Here is a 21,445-nt window from a genome sequence, read left to right as displayed (position 1 = left end):
AAAAACGGCAGACATTTCAGACTTCCAAACAGAATGGAAGACTCTGAGCTCCTTCATTTATCTTTCTGCTAAAACGCTGGCTGGGATACTGAATACCTCCATCATAGACTCCACTTCCACGGACTGGGTACTCTGGGTGCGTTGAGAGCCCTTTCTCTCTGAACAGCAACAGCATGATCCAGGATTGAGAGCATTTACACACAGCGCTTCCCCCATGTTCTCCTGAGTTCGGTAAAACAATATTATCTCAATCTCTTTCTTTCGACTGTCTGCTCCTCTGTTGCTAGAAGCGTGTTATGCCAGAGTGTTCATATGACTCACATGCGGTCTGTGCCTCAAGTAGTCTCATGATTTCAGCAGTTTTTCTCCATCAGCCCAACACCCAATGGGTCAAATTCATCACTGGTGTAACTCCTTTGATTTCAGTTAATTTGGCCCAATAGCTTCTAAAAACTGCCAATATTTATGTACAAGCTCAATGGGAAAGGAAAACCTCTGTTAATTCAGTATTGTTGTAATTAAGTAATTCACTGTAATTTACTGAGTAATTAAATGTACTGGTTCCCCCAGCAACAGTGGCTTAGTTTGCTTGTACATATATAATAGCTTGTATTAATTATAGTGCATGCTGTTAGGTTTTATGCCATTTTCTATGTACAGTGTGGGTGAGCTATGGTTTCTGCAAAAACTGTACATTTGAATTTCCTCACTTCTGTGCATCTAAAATCTCAGCTATCACGTAATAATAACGTAAGCTTTGGGCTCTGCGTGTCCTTGTTTGGTTACTTTTTTGAAGGCCAGAGTGAGCTGTGGTTGATGGAATATAATCTGGGCTAAGAGCACAAAGTGACTTGAGCGGATTGATGAATCCAGCCCAGAACATATCCCATCAATTGTACATTGCATAATCAGTGCAAAGGAGCCTTAAACTGGCCAGAGATAGGGTGAAGAATCTCCCCCTTTCATGGGAACCCTCTGCCCGTGGAAGTAGCTCTGCTGCCTCTTGAACCAACTTTCCCCTCTAACCCAGTATAAGGGGTGGGAAGAGGCGTGGCCTGGGTGTCCTGGGGGCAGAAGTTATGGCACACGGAAAGCAGGTATCTCAGTTACATGGACTTCCCTTCCCAATCCAACCCAAGCAGTTCCCCAGTTAACAGCCTATAGCCACTATTGAACATCCTGTTTCTTGAGCATTTATCTCCTTTCTCTGGATCCTCTGACTCTTGTTGCTCCATTAGGACCCTAAGTGTGTGTATTTGAGTCAGAACTTGTCTAGGTTAGGGAAATTAGAGAGGGACACCTGTACAAATCCCAACGAATAGAAACTGCCTTTTAAAATACAGTTAAGCATAAATACCAATGAAAGATGTACATTTTTGATAGATTAGATTAGATTTATTTTTCCGCGACACATCTCATACTAAATCACAGAAAAAAAATCACTTTGTTATAACAAAAATGCTAATGTCACTTCTCCCAACTAGCTGAAGCAGCGAAACGAACAAAGCATCACAATAGGTCTGTACTTCAGAGTACTGAATAAAAATGGAGTATTCAGCCCACGTAGCAGAGGTAGACTCTCTAATTTACTGTTAGAATGATTACTGTGAGGGAAGGTGAGAGCAAATACCGGACTCCCTGTAACGGCTGCATTATGGCACCTCAGTATCTAAAGAAATGCTGCAAGGTAATATAACATTCTTATCACTACATAAATAATGACACAGAAGAGCACATTATTTTAGAACCATTAAAGTGTTTTAAATATAATTTTTTTAAAAAAGGAAACAAAGGATGGCCTTGCAATTAATGCCCCGGACTGGGACTTTGGAAATTTGGGGCTTTATCCTGCTCCCATTGATTTCCATGGCAAAACTCCCATTGACTTCAGTAGAGTAGGATCAACCCCCCTGGGTTGCTTACTAGACCTTCCACAGACTTCCTGTGTGGGCTTTATTATTTGTTTGTTTCTTCAAAAATTTAAATACATCGATAGGTGCCCAACTGGCAGTCTGGGTGCCTATCTCTCAATCATGGCCTTGCACAAGTCACTTAACAGCTCCATTCTTCAGTTTCCCTAGCTTCTAAGTGTTCCTCAGTTTGAGTATGTTCTTTAATAGTTCTCTGGGAGAGACTGGTTTTGGGGTTTTCAGCTGTAGTCTGGTACTGTAGTTCATAGACAGCTATCTTTGCCAGAAAGGTAAATGGCAAGTTTAATTTTCCCACCAAGCCAGAGTAGGCTGTTTAGCCACTTTTAAAGCCATCTAGACTTTGTAATAGCAGCGGTTGCTGCTAATGGATACAGTGTGGTTTGATTTCAAGAAGATTTTCATTGTCTTAGTAATGCTGAAGGTTTAATGAGTTTATGTTAGATCATAGGTTCTAATATCTCCTAAAAACTGTATTCTGTGTGCATGCTACACACACACACACACATTCAGTTCTTTCTGTAATTCTAAGTACCATGCTATATCATTTGTATTAAAGTGACTATTAATTTACCATTATGGCTCATTATTATGCACTTGAAGCAAGTAAAACTTGTTAGTTATTTCCTTGGTGATAGGGTTCCTGCACCATGGTGTAGCAGGCTGCAGTCAAACTGTCTAACATATAATGGATTTCTGTGGTGCCTCGAGCAAAACTCTGATCCAGCTCCTCATAGCGTGCACATGTGCTGCAGGTTTTATTTTTGTCTTTTGGTGTTTGGTGTAATTTGGTGTTTTTGTAATTATTCTGCAGTTCTCTGGTTTTGGCGTGGCACTGGCATGCATCCTAGGAATACCCCTGCATTTGCTCTACAGGCCACTGGTCGATTTTTGCATTCTGGTGATTACTGGAAAGATAAGACTGAACTTTCCTCAGAGGGCAAGGAAATCCAGGATATCCTGACAGGACCACGAGGAAGGTGAGAACTCAGGGTCTGTGAATTTGCCACAAGCTGGAGTCATAAGCCGGTTTGCTTAGGTGTGTGCCAGCATTCAAATACAGGGGGACATCTGGTCAAGATGGCCCCAAAGCAGTGCAGGTAACAGGTAACCAGACAGGTCAGTCCAGATGTGAAGCAATGAAGTGTGAGATTGCAATGGAAGGACAACCTAAAGTGGTATAATTAATTTGAAATAGGGCTGCATCCACATGAACCTTATAGTGGTATAACTCATTCCAAAATATGTTGCTTCCAAAATGGAGTAATTATATATATATAGCAGGATAAGATGCAAAATAAGGTAAAAAAAGATCATTTGTGTGCAGATGCAGGTACTTATGCCAAAAAAAACTAAAGATATATTGAAAAATCTTTCATATGTAGAGAAGGCCCTACAGCAGACTCTTGTAGATTTTATGTAATGTTTAAATAAAAATAATGTAGTTGTTAATTACAGGCTGGCAGTGCCTTAATAAGAACAACACACTGTAAATAGTAGCTTTCAATTTCCCCCTCTAACTTACTTGTTATACTTTCCTACCTCCTTGTTTTCAGTCATAGCCCCTAACCAATTAACTCTATAAACATAATAATTATGTTGTCATTGGACATGCCAGTGGACTCTCCCATAAGAGGTTGTGATAATTTGTGAGAGGGTTGATTTAGAGGAAAAGGAGTCAACTCTTCTGGTCTCTATTCTCTGGTGTGCCACTGACTTGTTATATGAGCTTGGATAAGTTTCTTAACCTCTTTGTACATCAGTTTCTCCAGTAATAACACTTGCTACTATGCAGGGGTATTATGAAGCTTAATGTTTATACGGTGCTTAGAGAGCTCCAGGTGAAAGATGCCATAGAAGTACAAAGTATCCCTGTATTAAGGATGTTCTGTGAGTTGAGGAAGAATTGGGTCTTTTATCATATTTTGAAGGCTTCAAAGTAAAACACAATATTGTTTCAACATGTTCAAAAAAACATGTCAGGCCCCAAAATCATGAGATTAGTTTAAAAATCATGAGATGAGTTAAAAATTTATAAATATTGGATTATTTTAATTTGCCTTCTAGTTTTGAGCCTTTATGAACTTTTATCACATTTTGAAACTTTTCTCTGCACTCCTGAGGGCTAGAAACTTACTTTTTTTAAAAAAAAAATGAAAGCTCAGAAACACTGTAGTCACACGACTCCAGGAGCTGGGACTTTAAGAATAAAACCAAATTTCATGAGAGTCACAATAAAATTGTAAGAGTTGGTAATACTGAAAATATAACTTCTTGTTTCTCCTTTGACACACTGCAAATCTTAGAAATAAGGTGGGTGAGAGATATAAGTTTCAATAATCATAATAATATGAAAAAAATGGTCATGACTTTGCTTCTTAGCATTTATTATATGATGTAACATACCCAATATTAAGTTTTACTTTTCCTATACCTTCTCATGGTTTATATGGTAATGAATTGGAAGTGTGTATGTGCAACACTGCCCTCTACTGGATGGGATCAGAAATGATCCACTGTGTGTCTGCTATTCCTTACCAGCAATTCTGGCTTTAGTAAGTGGTAGTTAGAGTCTTGCAATGTGACCTGAATCTGATGGGACCCGACTACAAGCGTCAGGGTTTGGTCAGCCCTGAAAACAACCAACACTCTCAGGCGCAGGTTCAGTGGTCTCTTATCACCTCTTCCTGCCTGTGGGGTTGGCACAGCGGTCCAGACTATGTGCGTCACTCTTGCTGGTCTCCACAACCTTGCTGCCCTCTCACTCTGTAGCACACACAGTGCAGTGAGGTGTGGAGGCTGTCAGGATTGGGGCACGCAGCTGCTGCTGAGCCAACCCCACAGGCAGGGCGCGACAGGAGATGGATTATGGGCACAGGGCCTGGGGACCAAGAAGCCCCATCAAGCCAAACCCCAAGGATGAGGTGGTGACACTGACTGTCTACATATTACATCCTACAGAGGGGGACTGTCAGAGTCAGGTCGGGTCTGAAAACACTCGACACTCAGGCTCGGGTCGGGTTCAGGTCGGTTTCAGGTCGGTTGTGGGCTAGTTGTAGTCGGGCTTTCAAATTAGGTCCAAGGCCAAGCAGACCTCTAGTGGTAAGAGAAATGAATATAGAGTTTGGAGCTGCTGCGCTCTAAACCCAGTGCTGTCATCGACTCTCTGTGACTTTGGGCAAGTCCCTTTGCCTTTCTTTGCCACCATTGATCCATGTGTAAAGTGGAAATAATAATGCTGAACCCCTTTCCATCGATGTTGCAAGTAATACAAGTCCAGTGTTTTGAATGTGTAAAACTCTGGGTTTTATTGTTGTTTTTAACGTATATGTCAAGTTCCAGTACAATGTTATAAAATGGTTTGCTGTAGTACAGAGGTTCTCAACCAGGGAGGCAGGCAGGGATGCATCAAACTTCTAGGGGAATGCGGCAAGGCTTCTAATAATTCAGGAATTACATGTCATGACAGAGGGGCTGATGGGCCAAATTTGAACAGTGTTATGACCCTGTGCGTAAGGTTGCGAACCACTGACTCAAATCTATCACTCACTGACATTGTCAGCACTAATACAGGTAAGGGGTGTTTTTATAGTACCATTTTACTTGCATTTTTGAGTAATTTGCCTGGTATCGCCCAAAGAAACGCATTATCAATGGTAAGTGGCAGTAACCGTCTTGCTATTGTGAAAAAAACTATGCTAAAGTTGGGACATGATTAAAAAAAGATTGAGAATCCCTTTCCTAGCACCACAGGAGTGAGACTGGAATGGGGTTGGAGGAGATCCCGGCGTTCTGACTGAGGATGCAGTATTACCAACTCCCACAATTTTATTGCGTCACAATATCTGGTTGTTTTTCCGAAGCACCAGTTCCTGGAGTCATGTGAATATGCAAGATTCTGTTTTTATTTTTTCTAACATTTCTAACCATTGTGGTGACAGAGAAAAGCTTGAAACGTGACTTAAGTGTACTTGAAACGTGACTCAAACATCAGAAGGCAAATAAAAAGAACCCTGATCTCTAAGCCCATCTCATGGTTTTGAGGGGTTTGACATGATTTTTGAACGCTTGGTTGGTTGAGGCAGGCAATGTGGGGGACACTACCTATGCAGGCCAAGGGCTGGGAGGCAGGAGGATGAGATGGAGTGCTATGGGGCAGTGTGGCTGAGGCCCACCCTGTGCTGGTGGGCGCTGACGGTGTTTGGGGTGCAGGGAAAGGTGCATGTACCCCGGGCCCTATGGGACCAGTCTAAGGCTAGTGATGTGTAGGGTTACCATTCGTCCGGATTCCCCCGGACATGTCCGGATTTTTGAACTAAAAATAGCGTCCGGGGGGAATTTGTTAATGTCCGGACTTCCCCCCCCCCCCGCATGCAGAGCGCGCACGGCTAACAGGGCAGCCGGATGGTGCCACTTACATGTGGCTCCGACAGCGAGAGAGAGTCCCTCCTCCACTTCCCCCTCCTCCCCCTGCAGCATAGCTCACTCACTCCCTCCCTGCATTCGCCTCCGGCAGTCTGGAGCTCCTCCCCCGCTGCTGCCCAGCATACCAGAGAACAGCTCAGACAGTTCCTGAGCAAGCTCCCAGAGAGACCTTAGGCGAACCGAAGGCCAATGACAAGGGAGCCAGGGGGTCGGAGAAGGGGCAGGGAGGTTCTGGAGGGGGCAGTCAAGAGATGGGGGGGGTCGGGAGTTCGGGGGGGGCTTTCTGGGAGGTGTGTGGATAAGGTTTTGGGCAGTCAGGGTCCGGGTAGGGGGTAGGGTCCTGGGGGGGCAGTTTGGGGGGGTCTTAGGAGGGGGCAGTCAGGGGACAAGGAGCGAGGTGGGGGTTGGGAGTTGTGGGGGGGCTGTCGGGGCAGGAATGGGGAGAGGGATCGGAGCAGTCAATGGGACAGGGAGCAGAGGGGTTTAGATGGGTCGGGAGTTCTGTGGGGGGTTGTCAGAGGGTGGGGAGTGGTTGGATGGAGCGTGGGAGTCCCAGGGGTCTGTCTGGGGGTCGGGGTGTGGATAAGAGTTGGAGCAGTCAGGGGACAGGTAGGGGGTAGGGTCCTAGGTGGCCAGGTAGGATCGGGGGAGGGTCTCAGGAGGGGGCAGTCAGGGGACAAGAGGCAGGGAGGCTTAGGTAGGGGGTGAAGTCTTGCGGGGGACAGTTAGGGGCAGGGGTCCCAGGAGGGGGCAGTCAGGGGACAAGGAGCGGGGGGGGGGGGAGGGTTGGGAGTTCTGAGGGGGGCGGGAAGTAGGTGGGGCAGGGGCGGGGCCAGGGCAGGACAGGGGCGGGGCTCCGCCCGTCCTCTTTTTTGCTTGCTGAAATATGGTAACCCTAGTGATGTGCCCGTTCCCCTCGAGAAGGATGCTCCTAGCACCACCGGCTCTCCACCCCCTCATTGCACACTGAGGGAGGGGAGGCAAACCATTCCCACGCGGTCCGCCTTGTGCTAACTCTCCCTCCCCTGGGCTCACACCCCGGACTGTTCTCTAACGCCCCTCACACTAGTTTGTCCCAGACGAGCGCCCGTCTGCGCGCTCAGTCCAGCCCCCGCCCCTCGGTTCGACCTCTTTACCAACCCGCCCTGACTCGGAGGGAACTGGTGTTAGGCCCCGCCCCTTTGCCCCCATGTGAATCAGCTGATCTCTGAGCCCCAGAAGCCCGCGGCGATCCGGCTGTTAAGGCGAGAGCGGCGCCAGGCGAAGTGGTTCCCGGCCGCCTGAGGTAGCGCGAGCGCCGGCTTCAGTGAGGGGGTGCGAAGGGCTGGAGCCCGGCGGGGAGTGAAACTTGAGTCACGTGACGGGGTGGGGGTGGGGCAGAGGCGCTCTAATTACCCAACCGCCTCATCCCTTCCCCAGGGCGCGCGAGGCCCCCATCCTTCGCCGTCCGCCTCCCTCCGAGCTCCGCTCCGCGCGGGACCGAGAGCCGGGCGGCTCCTCCCAGCCCCGGCCCCTCTGTGGCCTTGGCACGTCCCCCCGCCGCTGCTCGCCCGTCGCTGACCGGGTCCCTGGGAGTGCCAGGTGCTGGTCCCCGGCCACCCCGCTGAGGTGAGGCTGCCTCAGGCCCCCGCATCCTTTCCGAGGTGGGCAGCGGTCGGGGTGTGGGTGTAGGTATCCTGCCAAAGGGGCGCTCGGTGCGGGGCTAAGTAGCGCTGTGAGATACTCGGAAGAACGGGGGTGGGGGCCAGGGGCCCGCCGGGCAGTGGGATGCACCAGCCGGCGGAGCGGTCTCTGAGGCGGGAGTTGTGGCAGCCCCCTCACGCAGTTAGAGCTGGACGGGCCAGAGCGCCGGGCTATCCGCGGCTAGCTCATGGGGGAGCAATAGGTCCATGGACCAGTCCAACCTCTGTGGGTTGGCGTGTTGAATTCAGCCCCCTCAGTAGTTAGTGAAAGTTTACTGAACAGCCGCCAGATGATAATGTCACTCCAGCCCCCAGAGGATTAGTGTCCACATGAAGGGGGCGAGGGGAAATCCAACTTGACTGGTGCTCATTTGACAAACGTGTTGATAATTTCAGAAGAGACCATGGATTGCTTAGTAGGAGTATTTATTAAAAGTGGCTCTTCCAGGGCCAGGCTGAAGTGTGCTTATGGAGGAGCATGCACTATTGTTAATAGTATTGTGTGGATGTGTTTCTTGTGACCAATTATATGGCATAAATGGTCAGATGAAATACGTGCACAGATCAAATATCTTAATTTAAAAAAAATCAAACAGCTGTAAGGGTGCACAGATCTAACTTCTTTTTTTGTTCATCAGTGACTCTCACTCACATGCCCTCAAACCGAGGGGACTAGCAATTGTAGCCTGAATATTTTATTGGAGGTTTGTTTACTTGTCCAGTAAACTCTTTTCCCTTGTGTTGGGGCTGTACTATTGCTTTTTCAGCTACCAGATTCCTCCTAATATTAAGCTATTCACATCTTCTGTTTTTTCTCTTCCCTCTTCTGTGTCTGGATGTTGTGTGTGGTTTTTTTGTTTGTTTGTTTGTTTGTTTTTTAATTCTTTATTTTAGCTGGTCTCTCTCTTTTTCCCCACTATACTTAACTTTCTACACTAGGTCTCCTAGGATCACATTTCCAAAGGCCATATGTCAGCGCTGTCTGCAATTGCTATTACAGGTTCACCTGCACTGGTGTTAGCAACATTGGGAGCCCTAACATAGATGTACCACCTGCTGCAGCCCTGCTTCATTTTTAATATTATGTCATTTAACCTGGCTAGGGCAGACGTAATTGGCACAGTGTTAAAAACAGTGTTGGCAACTAGTGGCCCACGTACCTGGGGGCTATCTGCATTGCTAATACCGGTGGACCTGAACCACTGTTAGCAACAATGTGACAGTTACAGAAAATTTTCTGAACATCAACAGGGCCAACTTTTGTCTGACTGAGGAGGGTTGGATGTAACTTCCTCCAGAGCCCCTGCTGCTGCTTCATCGGTTTGACAGAAATATTGCAAATTTATGTTTTTGTTAATATAAATTTGAAGCATATGCTGCAACACCTTTAATTAAAACTTTCTTTGTGACTATTTGGTTAGTTGTGTTTTGTATAGTCACTGAAATGTGTGGTCTAGTTATTAAATAGAAATGGTAAGTAAATCAAAGGGGGGATGGTCATGTTATAAAGCTTATATGAGTTACAGTGCCTACGAAAATGAGGTCCTTTGTTTTGGTTAAGTTTTGAGTGTAATGGGAAATGTATTGTGGCATCAAATATGTATGATTTTATTACTGAATGGTCAATAAGAAACACAGTTCTGTAATCGGCATACTTTATATTGTACTGTAGGTTTTTTTCCCCTTGCGTTTGAAATAATTCTTACTAGGTTATAGGATAGTGCACTGATGTTTCACTTCTTGGAGCATTTGGGTTAAAATCCAATGGAATGCATGAGTTCCATCTCTTGATAGTCACCATTTGTCCACAAAACAAAACCATCCCATAATTAGGCTCTAATCAGCATTATTTGTAGTTTCTGTTCAAGAGAGGCCTAGGTTTGGAATAGCATTAAAGCCATGGAGATAAGTAACATTTTTTAAACATTCATGTATTCTATTACAAAATTTTACAAATATACCGTAAAGCTGAATTTAAGAATGTATGGAGATCAGTAAAGGAAGTAAATGGTGTTTGTTTTTGTTTTGTTTTTTTTTTAAGGTAGCATGTCCAGTGGTCAGAGAGTATAATTAGAAATTGGGAATTCCTGAGCTCTAATCTGAGCTACTCACTATGTGGCTTGGGCAGGTTATTTAAATTTTGTCCTTCAATTACCTATCTGTACAATGTAAATAATAATTAACTACCTCATAGGAGTGATAGAAGCTTTAATTAATCCTTACATAGAATTTAAAGGTTTTAAGTGCCTTAGAAATGACAAATAGTTTGCCATGTGGTTGTAGCTGTGTTGTTCCCAGGAGACAAGGTCGGTGCGGTAATATCTGTTATTGGACCAATTTCTGTTGGTGAAAGACAAGTTTTTTAGCTTACACAGAGCTCTTCTTCAGGAGCTTGGCTCTTTCACCAAAAGAAGTTGGTATGATAAAAAGTTATTACCTCATCCACCTTGTCTCTCTAATAAATGGCAAGGTAGCATATAAAGATAACTTACATTAAACGGTTAATGTGTAATTTAAATACTACTATACTTTCTAATCAGTATACCTAGTAACTTTAATTTTAGTGTAAGGAGTGTGTTTATAAAAATTAAAACACCACTTCTTTTCTATTTTGCCTAGTCTTAATCATGTTGTAATTTTTTCATACTTAATAACTACATCAACTGTATTGTGCCATTCTTCAGATGAGTGCTAGAAGAGATCTTGCCAGATATCTAAAACTTAGTCCGCTGCTCAGTTGTTTTTAGTACCTTAACAAAAACAAAACTAAAACTAAAACTTTGTAGCCTCTGAGGTTACAAAACATGTATGTGCATGATCTTGAATAAGCTTAGTTTCTGCTCATGACTATAATCTAATCATTGGGTGTTTAACATTATCTGTGTAAGTCTTCCTTCATTGGAATCACATTTCAATCAGATATCTATCTCTGAAGCCTGGGTTGCCCACAGTGGTGGGGGCACTGGTGAATTTAAGTGTGTATGAATCTTAGGGTTAGAAAGTGTCATCAGACTCAAAGAATTTGTGTTTTCTTGAGTTTCTTCACTGTGATGTATTATTATTCTGGATAAGAATATTTCACATGGTTAGAGGTTCCAAAAACATTTTGTGACTCATTTAAAAAAATTAAGCTATGGTTTATTGCTTATTCTCAGGTATTGCATATCATGACTGAGATTTTAATCAAAGATTATTTTAAAATGACTTTTTGCCACAGGTGGTAACTGTAAATGTAACTGAGGCAGTTAGTAACTGTGTTGTAGGAAATATGGCTTAAGTGTCCTATTTCTTACAGAGTGGGCCACAATATTTAATCAAGGGTATTTAATTTATTTTATCTCTGATTTTAAGATTGTGCCATATTCAAATAGGTTGATCTTTTTTATTTGGTGGCTTTTATTTATCTCTGAAAAATGTCATCACTTGGACTTGGTTTTTATTAGAATGACTGCATGTGGCAAAGAATATGTGTCAGTGTAACATCTCTGAAAGAGACAAGGTAGGTGAGGTAATATCTTTTATTGGACCAAGTTCTGTTGGTGGAAGGGACAAGCATTTGAGCTTCACAGAGCTCTTCTTCAGATTGACATGCTGGTTATCTTCAACAGTCTTGATCCAATATAAGATATTTCTTCACCTACTTTTTGTCTCCTCTCATGTTCTTGGACCAACATGGCTACAACAACAGTGCAATGTACTGTATTTAGACAACTGAATTTTTTTATGCCACAGCCATTATCACCTCTCAACTTTATGTACCTGAAATGTAACCCTCCCTGCCCCCCTTCTCCCAAATATGTAACTATTTGGGGTAATTGGATTTTGTGTTCTGGTTCCCCAAAACCATTTTTTCCCCAACTCAATCTATAATATTTCTCAGTTATCTAATATTTTGTTAAATTGTAGAATTCTAGATGCATCTGTCCTAGTACAAGAGGTTATCTACACATAACTAAACTTCATGAATGTGACTGGCAGAGTTTTAGTACTAATCTTTCTACAGTAAAAGGCTTACAACTTCTCCTGGTTCTGAATCTTTTCTCTGTTCCCTTTGATGCATAAAAGACCCTGTCATAATAAACACTATTGTCTTGTCATAATATTGCAAAACCTTCTGAAGATCTCCTGTACATAAAACCAAATTGATTTGAATCGATAAGATATCACCCACATGCACTGCTGTCATTTTATCAAGGATTATTTTTAGTTCACTGTTTAGCAAGGCATTTGGCCAATAAGAATCAAAGTTTTTTGAATTTCTGGATGTTGATAACTGTGTGAAAAGTCATTGGTAACTTTGTTTCTTATAAACAAAATTAAAATTATTTGAAAGAGGTGCTGTGGCTTCTTTTCATTCATGAGGCTGTATATAAGAATCCTCACGGGGCCTGGTTTCTTCAATAAATATAATATGTAATTGCATCTTTGACTTAGCCTCTGCTTTAGGAAGATTTTACAGTAGAGTAAATGATGGTCTAGGTATTCTGTCTTTGACAAATGCTATAAAATTTAATGCAGAACAGAAAGGTATAAAATTCTTTAAATTTGTTTTTCATTTCCAGTGGATTTGAAATCAAATTGTATGGCCTCCTTCTACCTGAATTGCAACCTGCAGCATTGGAAGCGTGTTTAAGGGCTCCCATCTAAGATTTTTTTTTTTATAGTAGAAATGGGAAATTGTTCTGGGGTGGGAGGAGGGGGAGGAGAGGTGGTAAGATGCTGGGTGGGAGGGAAGGAAGACCAGGGTTTGAAAAAGGACAAAAAGGTTGGAGAAAACTGACCGTGTCAATTTTAAACTCTTCCGTTTCTCTGTGAATTTGACTACACTGTATGCACACTCCTTTATAAGCTGGCCCAGTAAATCTGTAATTTAATTCCTGCATTATTAAATTCTTGCTATAGCTCAAGGCCTGATAACTGTGCACGTTAGTGGTAGTATGTATTTTATGATTCAGGAATAAGTTTATGGATTCAACCCTCCTAATTGTATGAGCTGATTGCAGTAATGCTTTATTGCTGTATTGTTAAGTTTGAGTATAGAAGTCTATTGTTAAACTACCAGACATCAGTGAAAAAGTTGCTGTCTTGCTGTTAAATTTTTGAATGACATCTTTTGAGTATTATAGCGATGTTGGTATAAATTACCTTTTTGTCCAAGAACGAGAAGTGTCATTGCAAAAGCAACACAACACTTTCCAGAGATTTCTGAATCCTAAATACTACGTTTTAGCAGTTTGTAATAAGAATGTTGCTGGTTGGGAAAGCTCAAACAGCCTGCATATAGGTTGATTCTTTTCTGTCTTAGAAATTGAACAAAGCCTATCTGTTTATGGCCCCATTGTAGCATGAGTGGGCAGAATATGTCTGACTTTTGTTTGCCATCTCAGTATGAAATAGTATAAATACTTTTAAGCATTCTCATACTGTGTGGATGTTCATTTATTGGACATCTAAGATAGGAGATAAAGCTTTGAATACACAATGTCTTTTTACAGTGTTTACGTGTGATGTGCAGTTCTATAGCCTATTCATCTTACAGTTTCACTGCAAAGGGGAATGATTTGGTGATGGAGTGCTTCCACTGACTGATGGACCAACAAGAGAGAAGGTAAAAATCTGCTGAGATCATGCAGACCCCATAAAACCATTTAAGCTAATAACTACCTTTAAAATTAATTTCTAAGGTCTAAATTAAAGTTGGGCAAAAAATGTTTGGGCAGTTTTTTTGGGGGGCCAAAAAATGCATGTAAGAGTCAACTAAAACATTTTAAGAATGTGTATTTAATTCAGCAGATTATTTTGGTTAAAAAAAAAAAAATCTGGAAAAAATGGTTTGTATCACTTTTTTTAAAAAGTAGATTTTAAATGACTTTCCTTTGATTTTTAGTTTTATTAAAAATAGTTTTATTTTGCATTAAATGAAACATTTCATTCAACCTGAAACAAAGTTTTTTTTTGTTTGTTTTGTTTTGTTTGCTGAAAATTTTTCATTTTGTGCCGTCGTGAAACAATTTGTTCTGTTTATTTTCCAGTTTGGCCAGCAAACCAAGGAATCAATTTGCATAGCTCTAGTCCAGATGTTTTGTCAATACAGTAACTCCTCACTTAACGGTGTAGTTCTGTTCCTGAAAAATGCGACTTTAAGTGAAACGATGTTAAGCGAATCCAATTTCCCCATAAGAATGAATGTAAATGGGGGGGTTAGGTTCCAGGGAATTTTTTTTGCCATACAGTACAGTACTATAGTTGGGAGGTGCCCCCGCCTTACCCCACACAGGCATAGCCCACTGGCACTGGAGACAATGAGGCAGGCAAGGAGGCTGAAGGTGCTGTAGGTTAGGAGAAGCATGTTGCACAGCAACAGCGGCAGCTTTCCCTACTCTGCAAGCACCGGGGTGGGGGGCTCAACCCTTGGCCCGCCCATGCCGTCCCTTCCCCCAAGCCCCCATCTTTAATCTGCCTCTTCTTTTCCCCCCCTCCTCCCACTTCACTCCGCACGCCTTGTCCTCGCTCCTCCCCCCCTGCCTCCTGAACACTGCAAGCCAGCTGATTGTCGCAGGCAGGGGAGGGAGGGGGAAGGTACGCCACATCCTCGCTCCTCCCTGCTGCCCGCAGCAATTAGCTGGCTTGCAACATTCGGGAGGGTGGGGGGAGGAGTGAGGACTTGGTGCACAGGCTCCCACCTCCTTCCCCTGCCTCATGGTAGGTAAATTGTATAATGGCTGACAGGGGTCAGGCTGGAGACTCTTGCCTATATGCTCGGGGTCTTACTGATCGCCATATTTGGGGTCGGGAAGGAATTTTCCTCCAGGGCAGATTGGCTGAGCCTCTGGAGGTTTTTCGCCTTCCTCCGCAGCATAGGGCAGGGATCTCTAGCAGGAGGGTTTCTGCCGATTGAAGTCACCTAAAACAGGATTGGGGACTTCAACAGCAGAGTCCAGGGAAGGGGTAGGGACGGTTTTATGGTCTGCAGCATGCAGGGGGTCAGACCAGATGATCATAATGGTCCCTTCTGACCTTAAAGTCTATGAGTCTATGAGTCTATGCCCGCGGCAATCAGCTGGTTTGTGGCGTTCGGGAGGGAGGGGGAGCCTGCGCGCCGAGTCCTCGCTCCTCCCTCCTGAATGCCGCAAGCCAGCTGATTGCCGTGGGCAGGAGGGGGAAGGGGCTGATCTACGGGGTCTGCCAGTGGGCGGGTGGCGCTGTGGTGGGAGGGGTTGTAGGGGAGCTGATGGGGGTGTTGGGGGAGCTGCCAGCTGTGGACAAAGCAGGCAGCCAAATGATGTTATAGCGAAGCATTGCACAACTTTAAATGGAGCATATTCTGTAATTGAGCAGGGACGTAAGATCAAAACAACGTTAAGCAACAGGATGTTAAGTGGGGAGTTACTGTACAGTATTCTAAAAAAATAATACAGTATTTTAGACCAAAGGAAGAATATGTAGTAGCTTAATCATACTACAGGATTATGGGATGATTGGTACTCTCCATAACTTATTGCAACTGTCACTTTTTTTTTAAGTTAGCTATTGAAACTTCAGAATGTCTGTTCAAAGGTTGAAAATATGAATTCACCAGGAATCATTAACACTTCTTGTGTACAGTAGAATTTACTAATTTTAAAAAAATTGTGCATGATTTTCCGTTCTTATGAACTGCACTGGATTGACAAGCCCAGAGACTAAAATCCTCTAATTATTCAGAGAAACATGTACAGCAATGGCTGTGTAAACTTTCAGTGTACTGCCCTCCCAATGTGCGTGCTTTAGCCTGCCCTAGTGGTGTGAAATCTTAAGTGAAAGGGAGAGTTCGGTCTTCATATCCTTTTACCTCTTAGCATCTTTACTGTGACTACCAACAAAGGGGTTGGTTAGTGTCAGTTATAGTGATGGTTTTTGTAATGTGGGCATTTACACACTGGGCAATAAACCCACCACATTTGTTTCACAGAGGGCTATTATATGTTCAGTATCCATTCGCTAGCACTTCTGGCTGAATATAACATGGTACGTTGATGAAAGGCTCTATATCCCATCATTCTGCCCCCTAGGAAAATGTATATTACAATTTTAGTAAAATATCCAAAATATGTCACATTAATTACTACTTTTCCTAATTGGATAAAAATCCAGTTAGTTAATTTTCAGCAAATTCTATTTTAAATAACAGTTTTTACTTTAGATAAATAATATCTTTAAATTTAAATATTGATTCTACTAGTTGGACCAAATGATATACTTATAACTTTACAAGAGCTCTTGTCAGTCACTGTCATCCTCATCCGCTTTCTGATACGGAAACCCAGCGGATAGAAAAAGAACTAAGACAACATTCCATTTGAACAACTTAGTCTCACCTGATCTTGGATATTCCAGAGTTTCTCAAAAATAGACTTTCTTCGTAGCTAGAGATAGTTTGAGACTGCTCTAAAATGTACGAATATTTTCTGCAGCCACCTTCCGACAGTAATGGATGTACCATGCTCAAAAGTGTGCACATCACCCCTTAGCAGTAGGTTAATTGTTTTTAGGGTCTTTTGACTGTTAGAGGTCAGGTGTCACTTCATACTCTACCGTAGGCCCCCATTACCATAGTAACTGAGCATCGCACAATCTTTAGTGCATTTAACTTCACAACATCTAGGATAGGTAGGTAAGTGCTATTTTTACGGCCAGGAAACAAGGCACAAAGTGATTTGCTCAAGGTCACACAGGAAGTCTGTTGCAGAGTAGGGAATTGAACCTTGGTTCCAAGTCCAAAGCTAGTACCTTAATCACTGAACCATCCTTCCTCTCTTTCCTATACGTAAATGAAAATAAACTGGTGTACAGAAAACTACAAGCTGATTCTTTGATTCTTCCTTTTCTTTACAGCTCAGTAGAGGCAGAAGGAGCCAAAGAGAGAGGCCTGGTCCATATTTGGCAGGCTGGTTCCTGCTCTGTTACACCTGAGAGACTTCCAGGCTGGAGTGGAAAGACAGTACTGCAGGCGGCCCTCGGAATAAACCATGGGTTGCTTCTAACAGAAGGTATTGGACAGTATTGTTTTAGGTCACAGTTCATGAACAACTTAAAATTCCGGTTAACACTAGATTGAAACTAGTGTAAACTTCTTAAATATTTCTTTAAAGTTTGTTTTAGATTTGTATTCCTGCCAAAATGTCTTTATTGTAAAGGTTGAATAAGAGACAATTTTTCTACGTTATCTTAATCAGTCTTTTTAAATTGCACTGGGCTAATTTTTCTCTTTAATAAAAAATGGCTCTAAGTTGAGAAGCACTACTTATAAAATAGCTCCAAATTATCTTGCCATTTCACCCTCTGTGTTACCTCTAAATGCATGTTACAACAATGTATTGGATTTAAAAAATACAACATTACAAAAAGTCCTCTTGATATGGGATAACTTGTGGGGTGGGGTGGGGTTTGTGGGTGGTTTTTTTTTTTTTTTTTTTAAATTCTGAAAAATTGCAAGCAAGTAGATGCAGCAGTGAAATTTGGTTTGATCAGTTGACTGTTTGAATCAAAAAATATTTTCCAAAAGACAATTCCTTTGGGTGTTGATATATTTTGTCACTTGATTGTACTGATCAATGGGCATACCGTTGCAAAGATTAGACTGGAAGTAATGTCTTTGATATTTCTCTGATGTTTTCCAAGCTAAAAAAGAATTTCACACCTTTGACTGTCACTGAGCTGCAGGTAAAGAATGTTCTAGTTTAGGGGAGTGCCAGTTAGAGCCAGTTGTAATCTGACCTGCCATGTCACTCCTTTGCCTAATAGAACATTTCTGAACTAGAAAAATTTTGCTTCTATGCACACTTGGAGTGCACTGTTTACAGATATGACTGTAGTGATCACTGGTATATAACTATCAAAAAAGTGTTAACCAAATCAATCCTCCTCATAGGATTCTATTTTTTTTCTTGCTTGCTGATTCATTTCAAATGAGTTGGCACTGTTACCACAATCTTAGCCTCTCTAGAATTTCATCAACATTATTTATGTTTAAAAGGTCAAACCAACAATAAGTATATTTTTCCATAGTTAAAGAATAAATAGTAGGACAAATGTTTACTGTTTGTTGCACTTTTGCTACACATCAAAGTCCAGCACTTTGGCATGCTTCAGGGACACTGAATGTTTGTACAGCGAGAAGGGAACCATGCTTTAACCTGCTCTACCAACATTGTTGTATTTGTAGTACACATGGTAGGCCCACAGTCTCTGTGGAAGCCTCAGTTTAGAGTTTCTTTTGTTATATTTCAAGTTTGATGCTACATTATTAATGATGGTACAAAATTAACTTTTACTGACTATGAAAAGTGTAAATATTAAGAAATGGAATGTTTTATGCATTTTAAGATAATTTTATGCAAATTATCTTGACATTAGTATATCAGAATGATTAGCACTGGCAGGGTGGATTGCACTCATTCATGAAGGTATTGACTGAAAAGCTCTCTTTTGAGCCCACCATAGATTAGCAGGTTGCTCTGAATAGATAAAAATTTAAGTTGGATGTACTACAATTCATTTTAAAGGCAGCATGCAATAATAGGTCAAATCCCCACTATATAATGCATCCATGCTAGTGATTTACTAGAATGGACCAACAGAAAAATTAGTATCAAGAGTAGGACCTCTTGCTAGCAATAGCACAGCATCCTTAATAGTTATTGATTTACTGAAAGTATCTGAGAGCTGCTTTCAACAACTGCAGTTAACACTGAGCCCACATCAAATTAAAAATGAAAATCCAATTAAATGAGCTCCACAGTTGTTTATATGGTTAACTTCATTAGAATGATGCTGTCTTTCAGGTGGCGAGGTCTACAGCTTTGGAAAACTTCCCTGGAGGGTTGGGCTGGAGGAAACTTGCACTAAGAGCCCCATCTTAGAAAATGCTTTGATTGGACAGCATGTTACTACTGTGGCAGCTGGAAGCTACCATAATGGAGCAGTGACCGAGAGTGGTGTGGTATACATGTGGGGAAACAATTCTGCTGGCCAGTGTGCAGTGGCTAACCAGCCCTATCTGCGAGAACCAAATCCTATTAGTATTTCTGACTCTGAAACCAGTCCTCTGCTGTCAGTCAGGATTTTGCAATTGGCATGTGGAGAGGAGCATACCTTAGCACTTTCACTAAGCCGAGAAATATGGGCATGGGGAAGTGGCTGCCAGCTAGGTCTCATAACGACTACTTTCCCAGTGACCAAGCCACAAAAGGTAGAACACCTGGCAGGACGCATTGTGCTCCAAGTTGCCTGTGGAGCCTACCACAGCCTAGCTCTTGTACAATGTCTCCCTGCACAGGACATGAAACCTATCCCAGAGAGATGCAACCATTGCAGCCAGCTCCTGATTACGATGACCGATAAAGAAGACCATGTAATCATATCAGATAGTCACTGCTGCCCATTAGGTGTGGCACTGGCTGACTCCCAATCAGAAAACCATGTCTCCTGCTCCTCATTGGAGACTCTTGAGGGGAAAAGTGCTACGGGTAGCCAAAGTGAGGATTGTCAGAAAACCTTTGTAGAAGATGAGCCAGCTGCTTCAGAATCAGAGGTGACAAGTGTGCTTTCTAACAATGATGGACAGGAAGATAGTGGTATTTCCAGTCCTGGAAATGTTTTGTTTCCTGATAAAAAAGCAGTAAAAGAATACTTGGAGAATCTGTCAGATCACCCATTAAATGACAGCCAGGAGAAAAGCATCAGTACAGAACTTGAACAGGTACCAACCATCGCTGGTCTATACTTTTTCTCTTAATATTTGTACTGTATGCATGACATCCTGTAATGTGCTCATGAAAGCTAAAGGATTCTCAATATTAACATAATTTTGAAGATATAGCTACAATTCTGGAGTTATCACAGTGTTTCTTTCACAGTTTTAGGAATCAAACCCAAATACAGAAGTGATTTTGGACTGAAAGTAGAATTGTTATCATGTTTGTTCAGGGCCTTTATATGAGCAGCCTCGCCAGATAGTGCTCTAGTCATGTGCTACGGATGATGCAGTGGTGAGAACCCAGTAAAACCCATTTCCCATTCCCTTCTCTAATTCCTTAGGATATATTGGGATCATGTTCAGCTAGATCAATATTCTGGGATTTGGCCAGCTGGTATACTACTTCCCTTCCTATGAAGAGAGAGACTCCCCCTTCACCCTCATAATTCTGTCTGATTCTTCTTGAGTCAAGCTATGGATTTTAGCTGGATAGTTATCTTTTTATTGAAGTAGAAGGATCCACATTTTTTTCCTATTTGCCCCACTTTGGGAGACCTTAGCAACATTGTAATGAGTGGTGAATTAATTTTTCACATGTCAAACTTATGTTATGACTGTTGGAAGACTGCAGTAATCAGCAGACCTTTTAGTAGCCATTGGAAGGGAAACTCTTGATTTGACTTATCGAATCTGCTAAAATGTGTTGCTATTTTGGAGGGTTAGGGGAAGAGGAAAGGTGGTATGACGTGTAAAGAAACCACCAATTTCAAACTTTGCCTACATGTCATCTCTCAAACTATGAAATAATCACTTGGTTGATTTAAGACTATTTAAGTGATGTAATATGTAGATTATGCTGTAGAAGACCACACCAGATTTATCTGTCCAGCAGTGTTGTCTCCCCATCCCTACCCAAGTTCTGTTCCACTAGATAACTTTGTGCTAGGGAAGTTTATTTCTGCTAGGAAAATCCTTTGTACTGCTAATGGCATCTTACTGTACAAGCAGCATGATGGCGTCACAGCTGAACTTGGAAAATTACTGCAGTAGTTGCAGATACTATGTGTGAGTCAGTTTCTTGAGCTTATCTTTTGTAAGTATGTGGGATTTCTTCTAGAGAGGCCAGTTCCATACTCCCACCCTGTTGGATTTTGGGAGTTAAGGAAGAGGAGGTGGTAAAGGTAAAACAACTTTTTATTTTCAACAGTTGTGGACTCCTCTGAGGAGTAGAAAACAAGTAGTCTTCTGCTCATTTTCTTCTCTTCCCCCATCTCTTTCCCCCAAATATTTCTGAAAATACTTTCTCATGCACAGTTCCCAGAAATACAGTATAGTATTACCCCAAAGCCTTGAAGACTCACTGAATCTTAATATGGATGCTGTTTGAAGAGGAAAGATAAGCACGGAAGGTGATTGTGTAATGTGTTACTTACAGTGGCAGTTAGAGGTTTTCCCTCTTGATGTAGCTTCCGTACACAAATGGACTGTGTCTTGCTGGGTTGCTTGGCAGTGTTTGTAGCCTGCTAGTATATCCTTACTGGCACAGTTCAGGGCAACTGAACCTGTATTCCCCCTCTATGGTCCACCATAGTCACTCACTCTAGGCTCCCAGCTCCTTAGTTTTCTCCTCCCTTGGGCACAGGTTTGCATTTCTCTCTCCCCCCTTACGGGGT

General features: G+C 42.4%; 2 protein-coding genes across 5 annotated transcripts in view; one reads left to right on the top strand and one right to left on the bottom strand.

Annotated features, from left to right (window-relative positions):
- CDK15 (cyclin dependent kinase 15) overlaps positions 1 to 216 on the bottom strand; it is a 51,708-nt gene extending 51,492 nt beyond the window's left edge. Inside the window, exon 1 of the mRNA XM_034785054.1 lies at positions 97 to 216. Coding sequence (XP_034640945.1) covers positions 97 to 216 — 120 coding nt within the window. The remainder of the gene's footprint in view (positions 1 to 96) is intronic.
- A 7,268-nt stretch (positions 217 to 7,484) lies between these two features.
- Positions 7,485 to 21,445, top strand: part of ALS2 (alsin Rho guanine nucleotide exchange factor ALS2) — a 62,207-nt gene continuing 48,246 nt past the window's right edge. The window contains exons 1-4 of one of the 4 annotated variants that reach the window (XM_034785050.1): positions 7,485 to 7,638; positions 13,531 to 13,643; positions 16,910 to 17,064; positions 18,859 to 19,775. In XM_034785050.1, coding sequence (XP_034640941.1) covers positions 13,624 to 13,643; positions 16,910 to 17,064; positions 18,859 to 19,775 — 1,092 coding nt within the window. In that variant the 5' untranslated portion in view covers positions 7,485 to 7,638; positions 13,531 to 13,623. Of the gene's footprint in view, positions 7,639 to 7,772; positions 8,021 to 13,530; positions 13,644 to 16,909; positions 17,065 to 18,858; positions 19,776 to 21,445 lie in introns of those variants that run through there. The other 3 variants (XM_034785053.1, XM_034785051.1, XM_034785052.1) reach the window with 3 other exon arrangements.

Source organism: Trachemys scripta, chromosome 11, assembly GCF_013100865.1.
Source record: "Trachemys scripta elegans isolate TJP31775 chromosome 11, CAS_Tse_1.0, whole genome shotgun sequence".
NCBI lineage: Eukaryota > Metazoa > Chordata > Testudines > Emydidae > Trachemys > Trachemys scripta.
This window is presented reverse-complemented; position numbering and strand designations above follow the sequence as displayed.